This window comes from Mustela nigripes, chromosome 2 (assembly GCF_022355385.1).
Source record: "Mustela nigripes isolate SB6536 chromosome 2, MUSNIG.SB6536, whole genome shotgun sequence".
Taxonomy (NCBI): domain Eukaryota; kingdom Metazoa; phylum Chordata; class Mammalia; order Carnivora; family Mustelidae; genus Mustela; species Mustela nigripes.
The window spans coordinates 133,628,637-133,647,853 of NC_081558.1; the positions used below are offsets into that span (position 1 = coordinate 133,628,637).

Sequence of the window (19,217 nt, forward strand, 5' to 3'; positions counted from 1 at the left end):
TTAAGCTATCAAGCTTTGCAGGGGTTGGTCATGCACAGATCATTAAAACATCTCTCCTCAAGAAAAATTTCCCATCATCTGTAGCCCTCTGTTATGGGTGGAATGTTTGTGTCCCTCCAGATTTCTTATGTTGAAATCTAGTCCCCGTTGTGATGGTATAGGAGGTGGGGACTTTGGAGGATAATTGGGTCAAGAGGGTAGAGTCCTCATGAATGGGATTTGTGCCGTTATAAGAAGAGGTCAGGGAGTTGGCCTTCCTTTTTCCACCATAAGAGGTTGCAACAAATTTGTCATCTGTAACCAGGAAGAGGGACCCCCACAGAGCCCGTCTGTGCTGCTGCCCTCGTCTCGGACTTGCAGCTTCCACAACTGTAACAAATACTTTCTGTTCATAAGCCACGCAGTCTGTGGTACCATGTCATAGCGGGCCTCACCCTCCCCATGCCCCGGGCCAAGCCTTCCCTCCACACATTTGACCCTTTCCCTACAGCTGCAAGGCTTCACCCCTGTCTTAGGTCATCAACTAATAATTTAAAAAATGTCTCTCAATTTAGTCCTCGTTGTGTTTTACTGTTGCCTTTTAGACTGTGTGGCAGGTAGGGTGGAGATAAGTGCCACTTAATGTTTCCCTCTTAAGGAAGTCCATTGGAGACGTTTCCCAGATAAAAAGAAATCAGCTTCCCTCAAGGTAAATGACGGCATTCTCTTGAAAGTTTGCAGCAGCTGACATGAAGATTTTATTTTATTTTTTTTAAGATTTATTTATTTGAGAGAAAGCATGAGTGGGGGAAGGGCAGGTGGAGAGAATATCGAAGCAGACGCCCAATGCCAGGGCTTGATCCCACAACCCATGAGATCAGGACCAAAGCGGAAACCCAAAGTTGGATGTTTAACCAACCGAGCCACCCAGGTGCCCCTACAGTGATGATTTTAAATGCCACTCTCCCCCCTCCCCCATTACAGATGGAGAAGCTCTACAGAAATAAACAGGATGAGAATGTACCAAAATGTTAACAAGAATCGTCTCTCGATAGCATTTTCCTGTTTAAAATACCTTTTATTACTTCAAAACAAGGATAGATTACTTTTATGTTTGAACAAATATATGAACAAATTTAGGTAAAGGTGAAAAGTGGAGTCAGAAACTGTCCTGGGGAGAGGCTACTTGTCCTGGGGACAAGTACCCAGTGGTGTGCTTGCTGCTGAGCCACGGCCCCTTCCGTCGGCCCACCCTCCCACCTTCTCCCACGCCTACCACAGAGGCCACAGCTTGCAAACCAGTCCCAGCTGGTGGGACCCCAGGAGATGTCTGGGGTGGGAGGCGGTTCCTCCCTGATAAACAAAAGGCAAAGGAGAGGGCACCTGAGTGGTTCAGTTGGTTGGGAGTCTGCCTTCGGCTCAGGTCATGATCCCAAAGTCCCAGAATCGAGTCCCACATTGGGCTCCCAGCTCCATGGAGAGTCTGCGTCTCCCTCTGACCTTCTCCTTGCTCATGCTGTCTCTCACTATCTCTCTCTCAAACAAATAAATAAAATCTTAAAAAAAAAAAAAAAAAAAAGACAAAGGAGAAAGGCTCTTGGTCAGATGTTCTGTCTACAATGGGGAGCCTCCACAGCTTCCATGTTGATCCCAAGAAGCAACAAATCTGAAGATCAGGGCCGTGGACTGAGGTGATGAGACTGGACAACCCTGAGACAGCTTACTTCTAGAACTTTCATATAGGATGTAATTGCTGTGGTAAGGCCAGAAGCCTGACTCACAACAAGGGCATGCTAACTGTGGGGCCTCAAGAATGGTCTCCCAGTCTGTGGGTTGTCCTCCCAGGGGAGTGAGGAGATGTGAGGAAATAAATGAAACCCTCCTCTGGTTTGTGACCTAGGAACTTTGCGGGTGTGGGATAGAGAACGGTGCCCCCCCTGTGAGCAGTGGGGAGAGTGGAGCAAAATGCCTTCTCTCTCCCTCTCTGCCAGTGCTTGTCTTCCATTTAAGGCAGCAGGGTCTGTGCTTCCCTCTGCCAGGAGCAGAGAGAGAAGAGCAGGAGGCCAAGGGTTGTAGCCCCAAGAGTCTGTACGTACACCTCTCACCGGGGCAACCAGAGCCTCTTACTTGGATGTGAAGAGAGGTCAGCCACATTTGCTTGCCTTTTAAGGTTTGCTCCCTGGCTATTGTCAGAGAAGGTTTGTTTTATGAGCTTGGCACAAAGTAGTTTCAAGCCCTGAGTAACAACACTCAGTATGTCCTCTTCATAAATGAGGAGCTGGAAAATCTCTGGCTGTTGGTAAGGTCACAGTGAAGTGACTGGTGCTCAGGACACAGGTCTTAACCATTCTTCCTGCTCAAGGCTGCTGTAATTACTTTATTCCAAATGAAGTGTCTCAAGGTTTCAGGATAGTCGAAAACCTATAAATAGTGACTAATTTGATATTCTAAAGTCAAGTGATAATTAATCCTATCTCTTCACTCAATGAGTAGTAGGAGAGTAATTTAACCTCACTTTTGTTATTGAAATTCTTTTGATTTATACCTAAACAAAGTAAAATTTTAAAAAGCATTAAGTTTGTAGAAGTGAAATTTTATATTTCTCAGCCTTAAATTTGAAAGCAGGTAGAGGGGGCATTACCACTTTGCCTGCCAAATAACCTCTTTTCTAGAACCTTCTAGAAATTTCTGAGAAATGTGTCATCAGCTAACTCCACCTACATGATTAGTACAACTCACCATGTTAGTAAAATGTGACCCAAGAATTCCCCCTCTTAAGATCTCAGCATCCTGGAGATAGTCCATTGGTCTTCTTGACACTATTTGTCAATGGCAGACCTTCTCAAAAAATTTAGAATGAAGACTGAGCAACCCAAACTAAGAATGAGCATTGTTTCCAACTAAGGAGATAGAAATCTGAGAAATTTTATTATTACCTTTTTTTTTTCTTTCAAAATGAGATTTCATTTTTTTTAGATCAGTTTTAAATTCACAGCAAAACTGAGAGGAAGGCACAGCAACTTCCCATATGCTCCCTTGCCCCTACATGTGCACTGCCTCTCCCACTACCAAACCTCCTCACCAGAGTGGTACATTTATTATGGTGGTTGACACCACAGTGACATGCCATTATCACCCAAAACTCCATAGTTCACATTGGACTCTTGGACTCTCAATGAAACTAAGATTGTGCTCTCTGGGAAGAGCTTCAGAAGTGGAGTCCAGGACTCATAGAAGAGCAGTAGCTTATGGAAACAAAAGAAATACTCATGTTCAAATAAACCCTTAGCCAGGACCAGTGCCCCTTTTCCATGGCTGGTCTAGGGCCAGGTTGGTAGGCCTAAGACTCTATAGGTTTCTCCTTCATTAAGACCTTGCAATAGATAATAAGGATTCCCGTGGGTGCCAACCCCAGATTGGTCTCCCTACTGGGCAGGCAGATATAGGCCCAGAGGGTAAAGAGTTGATATTTGGAGTCAAAAGATCGTGATGGGGCACCTGGCACATTCAGGAGGTTTATGGTTCCAAACCCCAAATGTGTCAGTTTATTCCTCTTATTGCCAAGAATTCTTCTGTTATATGAGTAAACAGCAATTTGTTTATGCATTTTGGTTATCTCCAGTTTGGGGCTATTATGAATAAGACTGTTATGAAGATCCTTGTAGAGGGTTTTTGTGTGTGTTACTTGTTTTCGTTTCTCTTGTGTAAACACGTAGGGATGGAATTGCTGTGACATTGGGTAGATGTGTGTATAACATCTATTATAAAATGCCAAATAGTCCTCAAAAGTATATCATTATACATTTCTACACATTTTTTTCTTTTATGGTTCATGGTTTTTGTGCTCCACCCAAGAAATCTTTACCCACACAAAGGCAGGGAGATTTTTCTCTTATATTTTCTTCTAGAAGCTTTATGAATTTTAAGTTTTAGATTTAACTCTATAATCCATCTCCAATTTAAATTTTTAATGATAGTGAGAAAGGGTTTGAAGTTCATTTTTTCCATATAAATACCCAGTTTTCTTGCCAACATTAAAAAATGGGTGTTTTTAGGGGGTGCTTAGTCCATTTATATTTAATGTAATTATTGATATGAATGGGTTTAAGTACACCATACCATTATCTGCTTTCCATTTTGCACCTTTGTGGCTCCTTCCATCCCCTCTTTTGAGCTAACTAAGCACTAATATTCCACGTAATTTCCTCAATTGTCTTCTTAGGTATTTCTCTTTTTTAAAATTATTTTTTAAAGTGTTTGTTTTGGAGTAGGACTTCTCAACCATGGCATTGCAACATTTTGGGGTGTTTCTTTCTTTGTGTTTAGCTTTCCTGTGTTTTGCTGATCTTCCTGGTTCCATATATTGATATTTTCCCTAATATTTGAGAAATTTGTGATCATTATTTCTTCCAATATTTTTCTGCTCCATTCTCATTCTTGCCTCTTTCTGGCATTTGAGTAACATGTATCTTATACTGTTTTGTAGTTTCCTACCTATCCCTAAGGTTCCATTACTTTTCCTTCAACTTTCTTTTTTTCACCTTTTCTTCAAATTGTGTAATTTGACTCCTTCTTTTGCCATCTCCAAATTCTGATAAGCTAATTTGTGAATTTTTCATTCCAGTTACTTACTTTTCTGTTCTAGAATTTTCACTTTTAATTTTCCATTTCTCTGTTGAGAGTCCTTATCTATTTTTTCATTAAGATCATAACTGCCTTTAATCCCTTTAATATACTTATTATAGCTGCTGTAAAATATGCTAAGATCAATTATGTAGGCCACTCAGAGATTGTTGCTATTGACTGCCATTTCTTCTTGACTATTGGTCATGTTTTCCTATTTCTTTGGGTTTCTGGTGACTTCCTGATTTTGTATTATACCAAAAAATGTGAGTGATATGTTATAAATATATAAATATTCTGGATTCTATTATCTTTTAAAGAGTTTTTTCTTTTTATTTTTGTTCTAGTGAGTAGTTCAGTTATTACCTGGTCATCTTGACCTTGCTTGGAAGGATGAAGGGAAGAAGGATGGTACATGTTATGTTTGTTTCAGTCTGTCTATAAAAGCCTGAGGTGTTCTCAAGCCCCTTCAATTTGTTCGAATTCAACTTCCCACCTCAGCCTCCCTTGTGGATCTTGTGAGCCCTTTGTTTTAGGCTCAGTTAGGTTAGGTCTGAAGTATGCCTTAACCTACATAGTGGTTTTTACTCTTAAGGCATGGCCTAAGTGTCTCAGGCTCAATGTCTGGGTTATCAACAATGTTTTTTGTTTTGTTTTGTTTTTAAGATTTTATTTATTTATTTATTTGAAAGAGAGATTGAGAGAGAGAGAACGCGCACATATTAGTGAGGGGAGGAGCAGAGGGAGAGGGAGAAGCAGTCTCCCCACTGAGCAGGGAGGCCTCATGGGGACTCACTCTTGGGAGCCTGAGGTCGTGACCTGAGCTGAAGGCAGACACTTAACTGAGCCACCCAGGCATCCCTGGGTTATTGATAGTGTTAAGAAGGTCTCCCCACTCTGCTTGGGCCAGAACTTGGTATTCTCCAGCAATGTTCAGTATCCAGTAATTCTCTTCCACTGTCAAATGGCAGCAGCCATTTTCTGTTAAGCCTCCAATATTTCACCTCACACACACTCAGTAAAGCCCTCGGCTAAGGACTCCCGTGGGACCCACCCATAACTCCAGAAGCTCTTCTTCTGTATCGTTCTTCACAAATTCTCGTTACATCACTTGCCCCGAACTCTGTACCTTTTGTTCAGTCCAGTTTGGACTTCAGCTTGCTATGCCACAATCAGAAAACTACCTGCTTGGGGCTCCTGGGAGGCTCAGTCGGTTAAGCGTCTGCCTTCAGCTCAGGTCATGATCTCAGGGTCCTGGCATTGAGCCCCACATCGTCAGCGGGGAGACAGCTTCTCCCTCTTCCTCTACCCCTCCCCCTATCATGCTCTCTCTCTTGCTTTCAAATAAATAAATAAAAATATTTTCTAAAAAAAGAAAAAAGAAGAAAGAAAACTGTCTTCTTACAGACAGCTAAGTTGATCATGGGACAATATGTGATCCTTCTCTCAAGGATTACTATCTTGCATTGTCTGTTGTCTAAAGCCTGAGAACAGTTGCTTAATATAGCAAGTCTGGTTTTAGAGTTGTTTATGGTAGATGGCCTAGTTCAATAGCAGTTAATCTGTTTGAGCTGGAAGAGGAAATTCTGTAGACTCCTTGATAACTTCTGAGTCTTAGGTGTGAATTGTTCCCAAGACTGCACTTAAATACCGACTGACCTTGAATTTCACAAGGCACCACTTATATTGAAATCCTTAAAGTCCCCTTTCTGCTTAAGCAACCAGGATCTGTGGCTTTTACCTCAAAAAAACAGAGAGATTTCCACTACTACATTTTTAAAGCAAAACAGAAAGAATGAAAGAGAGAGAAAATACAAACCATCACTGTAAGTCAATGCAGGGTGTTTGTGGCTCTTGGTTCCTATTTCTTTGGGTCTGTGGCTGGTATTGAAAAAGTCTACCCTTCTTATTCTAACCCAGATGACAAACATCCATCCTGAAATCTTGAATCGCATCCCCCATTGTATATTGGAAAATTTCTGGGCTATCTGAGTGGCTCAGTCAGCTGAGTGTTCAACTTTGATTTTGGCTTGGGTCATGGTCTTGGGGTTATGGGGTCAAGCCTTCGTTGGGCCCCATGCTGGACATGGGGCTTGCTTGGGATTCTCTTTCTCCCTCTCCCTCTGCCCCTGTGCTCTCTCATTCCCCTCTCTCAAAGAAAGGAGGAAAGGAAGGGCGGGAAGAAGGAAGGAAGAAAGCAAGAAAGAAAACCTAGAGAAAGGGGTAGAAGACTAGAATTTCTGGGAGGCATTTTCTACTCTGGCTATCAAATATTTTAACAAAAAGGAGAAAAATAATCCAAGGCCATATTTACCTGCTTTGTTATACCCAATGCCAAATTCATTCAGCAATCTGTTGATTCAATTTTATTGTTCTTCATCTAGGCTCCAGGTACTGTTCACGCTTGAACATTTGGTCTTTAGAATACACATGTAATACTACATGTGTGCATGTGTTTAGATGCATATCTATTTCACTGTGTCCAGATTCCACAGTGTTCTTTCTGGCATCTGTGAAAAATTTTGTAGGTGGTTATCCTCTTCTTCTTTTTTTAAAAATTATTATTCCTATTCTTTATTTTTCCCAATTTAATTTATTTTATTTCTTTTCAGTGTTCCAGTATTCATTGTTTGTGCATCGTACCCAGTGCTCCATGCAATACGTGCCCTCCACACTACCCAACACCAGGCTCACACAACCTCCCACCCCTCTCCCCTCCAAAACCCTCAGTTTATTTCTCAGAGTCCACAGTCTCTTCTGAACACTCCTTAGAGGTGTGTCATGACACTAGAGTTGGCATGTAGGTACAGCTTCTCGAACCCTTATCACCTAATACTGGTTATATACTAGATCAACTTGGTTGATGAGGTATAGAGCTGGGTAAAAGTTGTATTGTGTGAACAACAAACAATTTTTGTTGCATGTACTTTTAAAAGTTACCTTGTTTTGAACCAGAGCTGGGCTTCTTCCTGTTCCAAATGAAAGCACCCAAAGTTTCAATATCTCCTGTCTCTTGCTTCTATCGTGCTTTGGTCTTGGCCTGGGAATTGTTCTTCTGCTTTCCACGTGGCATCTCATCTCAATAGCTACTCTAACTGAACAGCACTAAGAAATGATAAAACTCCAGAGGAAACATGAGAATGGAAAATGAGTTTAACCAAAAGAAAAGACTAGCAGCAGTCCCATGTATAAAGTCCAATAACTTTAATGTTTATTTTTGCTTTAATCTTGTCATCAAGGGTGAATTTTTATCTGTTCATTTTGTATACAACAACACAGAATCAGTGATTGCATGAACACATTAGTCTCTACAAGGCTAAATCTACCCCTAACACACATCAAAGGGACCCAAATGACACGCCATGCATCTCGAGTGACCGTGCACCGCCATATACTCTGAGCTCTACACCAAACTGACAATTTTCACATTTTTTCAAATGTCTCTTAGAGACAAATATAGAATAGTAGGTATAAAAACCTCTGAAGAGTACCGAGAGTAATGAGGTTTTGTTGTATTTATTATGGATAGTATACAGGGACTGACTTACCAGAAAGCCTGATTGATTTGAGTAGCTATTTTGACCTGCAATTACAACCTGAAGATTCCTAAAAGAAAGCATTGTCTAATAAATTATGGATCCTGGAATCTTTTTATAATAAACCTCTTACAATTTTTAAAATAGCAAGAAAATGCTGATGGAAAACGTTCATGATGGTGAAACTGGTTTAATAAAAGTTTATGCTAAGTCACTGTTTCCAAATCCAGCAGGGAATCAGATCAGAACTTTACAGATATAATATTCATAAAAAACACTACTCAATTATGTGTTTTTTTTTTCTCTTCCTCTCTCCAACTCTCCTTTCCTTCTTTCCTTCATTAATTATGGGGCTCCACCTCTGGTTTTAATACTACCAAATCATAAACTGTTTTGACTTAATTTGAATTTTCTTTTATATGTTCTCATGTTTAAGAATAAATGGCAACAACCCCCTCCTTCTGATCCCTATGAGATATTCCCAATCTCTTATCATTCACTTTCTATTATTCTAATTTGGTAGGATTCTAATGTAATTTGGCAGTAGCCAATATTACTTGGTAAAGAAGCAGTTGGCATAAAAAGAAAGAGATGTCTAGAGAAGATGACCAGGCAAAGAACTTAGAAGTGGTGGCCTCTGTGGGTAAAAATAAAAGTCTGGTATTTCGTTTTGCTTTGCAATACAGAAAATAGATGTTGCTATTTTGTTTAAAACATAAAACTTAAATTCCATGCCCAGACTCTGGAATGTCTAAAGTTACTATGGATACCAATTTTATGATTAAAAAAAAAAAATCTGGCATTTAGTCTTCTGTTCATATTTAAAACCAAGAAATTATTATATTCCTGAGACATGTCAATTTTCTGTGTAATGAATTCACTAATTTATTGATTCAGAAACACTGTTGATAAACACTACCGGGGAGGGTGCCTGGGTGGCTTAATCGGTTAAACATCTGCTTTCGGCTCAGGTCATAATCCCAGTGTCCTGGGACTGAGCACCCTATAGGCTCCCTGCTCAGCAGGGAGTCTGCTTCTCCCCCTCCCTCTTCTTCTCCCCTGTTTGTGCTGTCTCTCTCTCTCTATCAGATAAATAAAATCTTAAAGCAAAACAAAACACTCTCAGTTCTGGGCTCTTTTTTGGGGGAATAATGTTGTTACACTATATATCTTCTTGGGAAGAAAAAACAAGCCACGGAGGGATGTTCTCATTATTTCCTATTCTCTTTTTCTGCAATTCTCTTTCATCCAGGAAAGGATCGTGGAGGGAGACACATTGGCTTTGACCATCCTACTCCTGAGCCCTTGTATAGCTACTGTCCCACTTAGGGGGAGGCCTCCCAATGGGAATAGCCCTTACCCCTGCCCTGGTCCCCAAGGGCTCCCTGTCTTACTTCCTCACTCCATCCTTAGGAAACTTGGGTGATCTAACATGGAGTAACTATCTGATGGAATTTGATTGGATGTGAGGAGGATATACCTAATCTTTTGTCATGCGCTCTCTTATGTGTAGGGAAGAATTACTGTAATTTTGCCTCGTCCTCACAAATCCAAGGCCATGGGAGGAAATCATGAAAGATGCCAATTTTCACCCCATTCAGCCAGTTCTGAGTGTTATACTATGAAGCCTCCACTGGGCTGTAAACTCCAAGAAAGCAGAGATGAGGCCTGAGTGATCACCTCTAGATCTACTCAGACCCTCTATGCTTGGCACATCATAGGTGCTCAGGAAAAAAAAAAAAAAAAAGGAAAGGAAATAACAAAACATAAAAGCAGATGTACTTACAGCAAATATAATGACTTTTCCAATTAAATCCGTTCATAAGGTAAATCAATCTGTTATGAATGCAACGATGCTTAGATTTAAAAACATACCCTATACATTTGGCATATAGAAATTATGTACATGAACATGGTTCATGTTGGAGGGTTTTGGAATTAACTTTTTCAGTACTATCTTCCAGGCTTGTCAGAATAACTGTTCTTTGATTTTACTAAAGATTTTCTTCTTTTGTTCCTGTTTTCTTTTCCTGGATCACCATAGAAATGCCTGAGGCATCACAAAATAGATTTTAACTGGACAGCCTGAACTGATGTCCGTGTAAGTGCTATAAATCAAATCCATTTGCTTGAGTAATTAGAGGGTAAACTGGAGACGATGTCGTAGGCATTAATGTTTCAATATGAACAAGTGTTGCAGACAAATTAAAAAGGACAAACACTGCTTTCTGACTTTTTTAATAGTAATCTCTATGCCCAACGTGAAGCTTGAACTCATGACCCTGAGATCAAGAGTTGTGTGCTCCCCCAATGGAGGCAGCCCGGTGTCCCTGCTTTCTAAAATAGAAGCAAAAGTTATTGGCTCTTCTCCATTTTTGTGGTTATTACTCTATTTTCTGAATATATACCTGAGATAAAAGGACACTCAAAATGACTGACACATGAAAACCATTTGGCTGTAGTCTTGAAGCCTAAGTGGGGGCAGCAGTCTTGCTTCATGTCCCATGGTTCTACTTTTTTCTCAAACAGCAGGATTTGTATCTCATTAGCACACTCACCAATCATTGTTTGTTCTTATAGGTACTAATACAGACAGAAATTTAAAATTTGCACAGGAGACCTCATTCTCTTGGGATAAAGATGTTTAAAACATTTCTCCGCAGTTGGTGGTTTTTTTAAAAAAATTATATGAATATGACCCTTTGTCACATATGAATTAGAAAACCTCCAAAAAGCAAGAACACTGAATCACTCTGTTTTTTGTTTTTGTAATTGTTTTAAATTGCGTACTCATTGGTATTCATGTGGGTGTTTGAAAAATTATGTCTACTACAACTCGCTCTCTGTGGGAGCTGTGACTGCATTGATCTGACTTTGGTTTTATCTGGGCACTCTAAAATGAAAGTCCTATCACTTAGTCTATCTACTTTAAAAACTCCAAAAGGTGGGTATTTCCATTTAAAAACTCCAAAATGCAAAAATTGTAAGGATGCAGGGTAAAACCATGTCTAAGATTGCAAAGTAAACAGAACCTAGATTAGTAAAGGTGGTTTAGGACAGCAACAAGTAAGTACACGTATCCATTTTCATTGGGAAAGAATGGAATAAGCACTGGCTTTACAAATAACTCAATGTTCGTTTACTTATTTCAGTTTTATCTCCTTAGCTTCAGAAAAAACACAAATATCAGAAAGCATGATTCATAATGTAAGAACATATACCTCCTTTTTATAATTTAAAATATTTCATCTTATAGTATTCTCTTTTAATTTTGTCTTTTATATTTTCTGAAAAATGCTTTTCTTTACTTTCTGACTTTGACCATACTGGAAATTAATTTTGCCATTTTTTTAAATTAAGAAATGTTCCAAGCTCTTTTTCTTAGATGTGCTTTTGCCTTTTCTAACAGTCCTATACAAGCTTTAGAATTCTGTCTTTATTAATACGTAAAAAGAAAACATTAGCCAATACTCTTCATAGGAAGCCTCTCGTTTGAATAGATGAGATGTTGGAACAGCTGCCTTCCACTGATCTGTGTGCTGGTGTCCACAGTTGCCATGACCGAAGTCTGATAATCCAACTTTCAGAAAACCTACTTTTTTTATTTTTAATGTCTGGGTACCCTAAAGGTTCCCTTCCCCAATTCCTTGATTATTACTTCTGCCTTTGCTTCTACGTGAACACGTTTTAAATTAGGCATTGTCAGATTTATATAGAAGCATGATATCATCTTTAACCTCTGACTTTCCTCGTGACAAAAGGTAAAGACAGAGTGTGGCGGTTACACGGTCCCTCTCCCAGAGTCAGTGAGTGACCCAGGCACACTGTCCCCCCCCCCCAACCCTCCCCCATCACAATCTGCCAACAGAACCTTCGTAGCAATCTGCTTGTGCTCAGAGCCAAGGACTCAGGTCTTTGGAGATTTTGAGATTAATTTGGATTTGGCAAATGTCAGAGGGGATTTTTGTGGTTAAATGTCAGATTATAGGACTTCTGGAATAAATGGAACCACATCTCTAAATATAAACCACCTCTGCTGCTTGCTTGCTTGTTGGCAGGGTTTCAAACTGTGAGAAGCCCTAAGATGATTTGTTAAAATGAATAGCTACTACATGCTCTCTTCAAAGTCCTTAACTTGGCTTTATTAAAGTGATTGTACAAATGATGGTGCGGTTATTACTAAACACATCAAAATGATCATAATCCACCCTCAGTTAAACAGTGGTAAGAAGAAAAAATAATGGACAAAGCATCAACATTAAGAATTAGCAAAAAAGTTTACATATTACCAAACATGTTTAGAAGCACATATCTAATTCCACTGTCACTTGCCCTCTGAAATCTGCCACCTAGCTTAAGCAGTTCTACTGTCGGTTTTTTACTATTTTGGGTAATGTCCACAGGATGGATGTATTCCTAAACACTGGAGGTAATTCTGATTAATGGCTTTACCCTAAATTCACTGTGCACTGTGTTTGGGACTAAATTTGTTTCATCCATTATTTCGGAATTCCCTAGAGCTTCGCAGCCCTGCCCAGGCCGAGTGACGAGACTGCAGCTACAGGCAAGCCCTACATTTTAGGCAAGAGATAACTCACCAAACTTAATCCTATACATAAAATGTCAAAGGTGGGAAAACATGGGACAGGGATTTTAGAACGAATGAACTTTGATTGATTTCAGAGTTTTTTCATTGAATCTGGAAAGAATGACAGAGGAAAGTAAATAAGTGTTAATAGTTTACCTTAACATTATTATACAATGGATACATAAATTTGAAAACCTAGTTAAAATTTTAAAATGATTTATAACCAAATGACTTTTTCCCCCTTTTCTATTGTTTTAAATATATATATTTAAACTTTCACATAATGATAAAATGTAAAAATATTTATTTTGGTTCAATCTGGAAAGCAAAGATGACTTCAAAAGCACAACTGAAAGCTCTTGGAATGAAATTTGAGAACCCCCTAGCTATATGGCAAGGCTCCTGTTTATTAGTAACATTAAAGAGAGAAGTTCAGGGCTTCAGGCAGGATTGCTGGGCTTCTGTTACCAATGGGAAGCTGCTGAAGGGTCTTATTAAGTCATAGTTTCTTATCACCGCTTTCATTAACAAATTCAGTCTAACAAATTCCCAATGTGGGTCCTATGGAACACAAGCTCCTTGGAATGTTACTAGGTGTTACTCAAAAAAGTTTCTCTGGCCAAATTAATCTGGAAAACCTGAGTTGGCTGAAATTACATCTGCAGTGTGTTTCTTCCCCTCTCCCCATCGTCCACCCATAGGACATTTAAATTAAAACCTTCTATGTGCTTATATGCACTAACTTTTTAAGATAGTATGTTTCCCAAACTCATTTGACCCTGGAACCCTGTATTTGGAAGATCACTTTGGAACTCATGTTCTATGGAACACACTTGGGGGTGGGGGACACTGGATTCTATTACTCCTGCAGTGTTCAACTAAGTAGTTCAAAAGTCTAGATACCAATGATTTAATCTAGAGGCAATTACATAGGCCCCAGGGTGGTATCTAACAGTCAGGTCATTTCTGCAGAGCTAGTTCAGGAATGCTGGTGTGACGCACTAAGGCAATTTTAGAATATTGAGAGAAGAGCAGTCTAATGATGATGGATCAAAGGAGAAAAAAAGTCATTTCTGAAATCATGGAAGAATAAAGCTTCATCCCAAGCATGTATTCACATGCTTTCAAATGCACAGTGAAATATTGCCCTTTCCAAACCTTCTTCATTGACAGTTGTAAGAGTATTAGATCTAACAATAATTCAGTGGGAAGAAATCCGGAAAATCAAGGTATACTTGGCAAAGGAAAAAGTGTCACTCCCTTGTGTATCCTTCATTTATTGACAGATATCCCAATGATCCAATTCAATAATGTAATCAGTTTCCCAGAATTACTTCTAATAGGATTGAAATGATGCAATCATCCTCACGCAATCCCGTTTGCACAGAATGTATGTGGGTTGAAATCATTACAGTTGTATAAAATAAGCCTTGTTTTAAATCATCCAGATTGCATATGCTCCTTCACTCTAGAAAACACTCTCTGTAATTCTCTTATTATATAGACAAGATTCAAGAGGCCAGTACCTTCCATCTAAGGCAAAAAATAGAACATAGCCACTGGTTACTGGAAATGTGTACATATGAGTAGTCACGTTATATTAGAATTAGACTGCCTTAGACTTCAGAGCTCAGTGCCTTGGGCAAGTTGGTCACATAATGCAGGCCTTGGGAACTAGCTCTGGAGTTTGTAATGTAAGTATTGTCTACTCCTTTAATTAGAAAATTGCAAATACAGTGAGTATTCAAAAAAAATTTTCCTATCTTGTCTCCCCCACCCCAAGTCCCAAGCCATGTTAAGAGTACAAATTGCCAGTGGGGCAGCAGTGGTGCATGGAGGGGTCCTGAGCTCTGCATCTGGTGTCTTGCTGGGGGCTCATAAGCGTGTGGTCATTCATTCCCACGTCATTTCTAAAAGACTGTAAAACTGTCCCAAAATTTGGCACCATGGGGCTATTGGCAATGCGAACTCGGGATGGGGAGTCTGGGCAGCCTCATGTGACAATTCCAAAGCTTTGGCAGTGCTGTTTAAGGAAGCTTCACATGCAAACTTCTCAAATCAATTTGCCTAAAGGCTAGATTCAACTTTTCCCTTGTCCCTGGAAAATGAGCCACAGGGCACCCCGGGCAGCGGGGGATGGGGTGGGGATGTCTGCAGACCCCTAACGGCTGGACAAGGGGCAGAGAGAGAGCTCCAGGATCGGGGAAGGAAGCAAAGCTCTCTGATTTTAGATATAACTCCTAATCAAACAGCTAATATTTTGCCTAAAATGTCTGTCTTTTAAGAAAATCTAAAAGCCAAAGTGGGAGGAAAAGAGGCAGAATGAAAGGGAGTAGGAAATACACACACTAAATAGTTAAATTCAGAAATGAATAATTCCACAAAGCAAACTGTAGAAGACACCCGGTAACCTCAGGTGGAGGAGAAGGCGAGCACTGCTGCCCTCGGCACCACGAGGAAGACCCTGTGCAGGTGAAAAAACACTAATTTCCTGTAGCTTCGCTTGTTCGTCCTCACTAAAACATGTCTGTTTTCATTTTAGACAGTAGCAATGATCATGGAATTTAAAAATCTCTTTCCCTTGTCAATATGAATTTTAGGGTTAAGTTAAAAATAACTTAAAATAAAAAAGACTATGTAGCGTAAAATGCTGAAACTGCTTGTTCCTTTAGATGGTGGGCTTTGGTAACTCTCCAGAGTCAGAATGTCCTAGATCTCCAAGCAAGCTCAGGCCACCTGGCTTGCCCATCCCATCACTGAACACAACCAGCCTGTCTCCTACCTTCCTCTCCTGACCCCTGCCCCAAATACAAGAGTTCACTGTCTCTCATTAGGCAAATATTTCAATCTAAAATGGTGACAGATATTTTGTACTAGAACATTCTATAGCTAAAAAAATAATAATAATAAAATAACCAGGGTTCTAATCTAACATGGAAATTCTAATGTTACAGTTTATAAAAGTGAGCAAATCGCTTGGGAAACCATTATTAATTCTCATTGCAGTCAAAGGATGGTGAGTGTTTGGAGAAATTGAGGCAGGCTGCAGCCCTTGGCAGCCACAAGGGAATCTTTCACCCTCCCAAGTTCTCCCCTGGAACCTGCTTCAGGAAAGCTCCACAGTTGAAGAAGGGCAGGGGAGGGAGGGGCACTGTGGGCTGCAGGTGGCCTGTGAATTGGACTTCTGAGAAGCTCTAACGACAAGTGCCCACTTGAGAATGACAAAACCAAGCGGACAGCTTGACATTTCAGACACAGAGGGATGGGGACACAACAAAAATCTTGTCTGGTTTTTAGAGCCACCTCAGTCAGGCAAACGGGCTGACCCAGCACTCTCTGTCAATTAATTTACAAAATACTGACACTGGAAAGATGACTTTGGTGACAGGACACGAAGAGCAGCAAGCTTGGCCCCGAAATAACTCTGAGCCACTTAACAATACAAGCTTGATCTTGAATCCCTGCCGGCGTGGTTGCCGCGGAATGCAGGGCTGTGTGGAGCAGGTTGTGTTTGCCTGGGGAAAGCTACCTGGTAGGGACGGTGATCTACAACCAAATGTTACAGGCGGCTGCCTTTCCACCATCAAGGAGAACCACATGCCAGCATTTTGTCACCAAATGCTTGACCATGCTGATAACTGTGTACTTGGCTTCAAGGAACACACACGCAGTTCCAGGCTGTGCTTATCAGAACACCGCTTAAAAGACACTTGGAAGTTACTAGGGCGGCGGCGGGGAGGGGGGGGTGCTGCAAAAACCCACCCCAAAATGGCCGCTGGAGCTTAGTTCAGGGTGGTGACAGTCGGAGCTTTCTCTCCTGATGCAAACAGCAGATTTCCCAGGGGGGCACTGTGACTTATTTGGCCTCTATTTCCCTCTATCTACCCTTAAAGACTGAAGAAATTATGGCGTTGTGATTTGCTTTATTCATTTCCCCTAATAGGTTTCTTGGTAAGACAAAAAATCATGGTGTCTGGTGGTGAAGTTTCACAGCTGCCTATTACATAATGTAAAGTAGAAGCAAAAGGCTAAGGTCATGCACGATTAGGATAAACACACAAAGATGGGTCAGGTTGTACCCAGGGTCTATTTCAGTAAGAAAGGAAGCCAGGGGAAAAGGTTAAGTCTGCTGTACAGGCGGATCTCACCCTCCCCACTTCCCTCTGTCTCCAAAAGCAGCCACGGAATAATAAACCATTTCAAATCTGTGTCTGGGCAGCCGCTGAGCAGAAAAGCTGGGCTCAGGAGGACAAAGCCTCCTCGGGATGGCTCTGCCTCTCAGCAGCGGGCATCGACCCATCTGCCCAGACGCACAGCGGCCGCAGCAGCCTGTCTCCCGCAGCTCTGGAGGTCTGCCCCATGCACCGCTCCAAAGAGAGGACTGAGTCTGGTGGCTGGAGAATCCTGGAAGAGGTCTTGAAAAGAACCCCAAAGGGGAGACTATATGGCACATACGCCGTTCGCGTCATACATGTGAATCTACAGCTATATATTTATACATGTGGAACATCGGAGGAAAGAACTGGGAACACATGAAGAAACCATTTTCCAGCCTCTCAGCTATGTGCCAAGAGCACCCTGTGTTCATTACTGGATATAGACCTATGACCATCAGGGAGGGGAATCCCCGTCTAGGTGGCTGATCCTAACTGAAACTCCCACGCCTTTCACTACATTAAAAGAGACCAGTGTGTTTGGAGTCCTTTAGTCGAAGGCAGCCGAGACCCGGAAGGGTTCACTGCTCTTCTGTTTTGCTGCTATTCCTGAACTTCACCACCATGACCGTTATATTGTCAGGGCAGCCTCTGTAAAATGACTGTAAAACTATGCTCTTAGCCCCAAAGTGAGGTTCATCCAAGCGCTCCTTGATGAATCGAACGGCTTCTTCGTTGCTGAAAGCATCCCAGAGGCCATCTGATGCCAAGATCATGAACTCGGGCTGGAGCTTGTCCAGGTCAAAGGTCAGGATATCTGGGTCTGGGATGACCACATTGAGATTTTTCAGCGGATAATCCCCCAGAGACCGGGACATGGCCAGGATTCCCTGGACCCTCCAGGAGCCATTGAAACTGATAAAACCACCTGCAAAGACAGAATGAGCCCATTAGCTTGAGCAGCCAATATCTCACACACATGGTAGAGTCTGGGGGCACGTACATGAGGCTCACCTCCTGCGTGTGTCCCCCTCATCTCCCCCGGGCACTGCCAGGAAGGAGTAGCCTTCCCACCACATGGCTTGCGGTTTCACACACTACCAGGAGATCCTCATGTCCTCCTCCCGGGCATCTTAAAGGCTCTGAGGAACATATCAGTAAAAATACTGAGGGTAGGAAGATATATATAGGTGAGGGTATTGGTTTTAACTTAGTAACACCTTGGCGCCTCACTGACTGACACTAGGGAGCCCTAGGGTAGGGATTCAAGGACAATGGCCAAAGAGTGCTGAAAGGCACGAGGATGTGCAAGGGAGACCACCACCGGGCTACTTCATTTAGCTTGAGCCACCCATGGGTGCATCTAGATCTCAAAACAGCTCCCCAGTTAGGACTGGGATTAAAGAAGGATGTATGTTATCCCAGTGGGGAAAGGCTCAGGCTCTTGGGTTGGACTGCGCAGATTTGATTCTTGGCTCTCTCGTTTCGGATGAGAAGCCCTAGCTTTCTGATTCTAGGTTACCCTGGCTACAACATGAGGACAGTAAGAGTACCTATTCCACTGAGTTGTGAGAAATACAGGAGTTATGCCTTATAAAATCACTTTTCATAGTGCCTGCCCGTCATATGCATTCCACGTATTCAGTGTCATCTACCACTATTTTTTTCTCTAAGGGAGCTAGAACTTTGTTCATTCACATATTATTTGTCAGATATCTATTAAACGCATACTCTGTGCAAGGCAATTTGCAGGCTATAAAGTTACAGAAGGTCTGGGTCTTTTTCTAAAGAAGTAGCTAGTCTAGCAGAAAGGAGAAGCTACATGTATTAACAACTGTGAGCACAAATGGCATTCTTTTGGGAAGAAGCTAGTACCTGCTCCGTGCTGTAGTTAGATGGAGGAGGAGCAATGATGCCTGGTTGTGATGATCAGGGAGGAGTGAACAAAAAAGCAGGGCTTTGAACAACGGGTAGGACTTCTGTGGGCAGGGGCGTATGAGAACATTCCAGAAAGTGTGGTCTAGCAGGCAAGGGCGTGAGCTCTGGAGTCAGTGTCCTGGGTCTTGGCTCTCGTCTCACCGTTCACTAGCTGTGTGTCCTTGGGCACACACGCCTCTTTGAGGCTCTGCTTCTTCGGTTGTAAAATGAAGGTAACGTTAACAGCCTCAGAAGGTAAGTAAAGAGAAAGAGTACGTAAAGAACTGGGCTTAGCTCCCGGCACAGAGTGAGCAAACAATAAATGGCAGCTGGTATCATTGCTATTGTTGGAAACAACAAAAGGAGTGAAGACAGAAGGACCAACATGCAGTTGGCCCAGATTGGTCGCAGTGTATTGTG

At 41.5% G+C, this 19,217-nt stretch overlaps 1 protein-coding gene across 1 annotated transcript in view; it reads right to left on the reverse strand.

Annotated features, from left to right (window-relative positions):
- Window positions 1–12,258: 12,258 nt before the first annotated feature.
- The window catches only part of PPM1L (protein phosphatase, Mg2+/Mn2+ dependent 1L), a 287,016-nt gene continuing 280,057 nt past the window's right edge, over window positions 12,259–19,217 (reverse strand). The window contains exon 4 of the mRNA XM_059391630.1: window positions 12,259–17,808. Within this exon, the coding sequence (XP_059247613.1) occupies window positions 17,462–17,808 (347 nt within the window). The 3' untranslated portion in view covers window positions 12,259–17,461. The remainder of the gene's footprint in view (window positions 17,809–19,217) is intronic.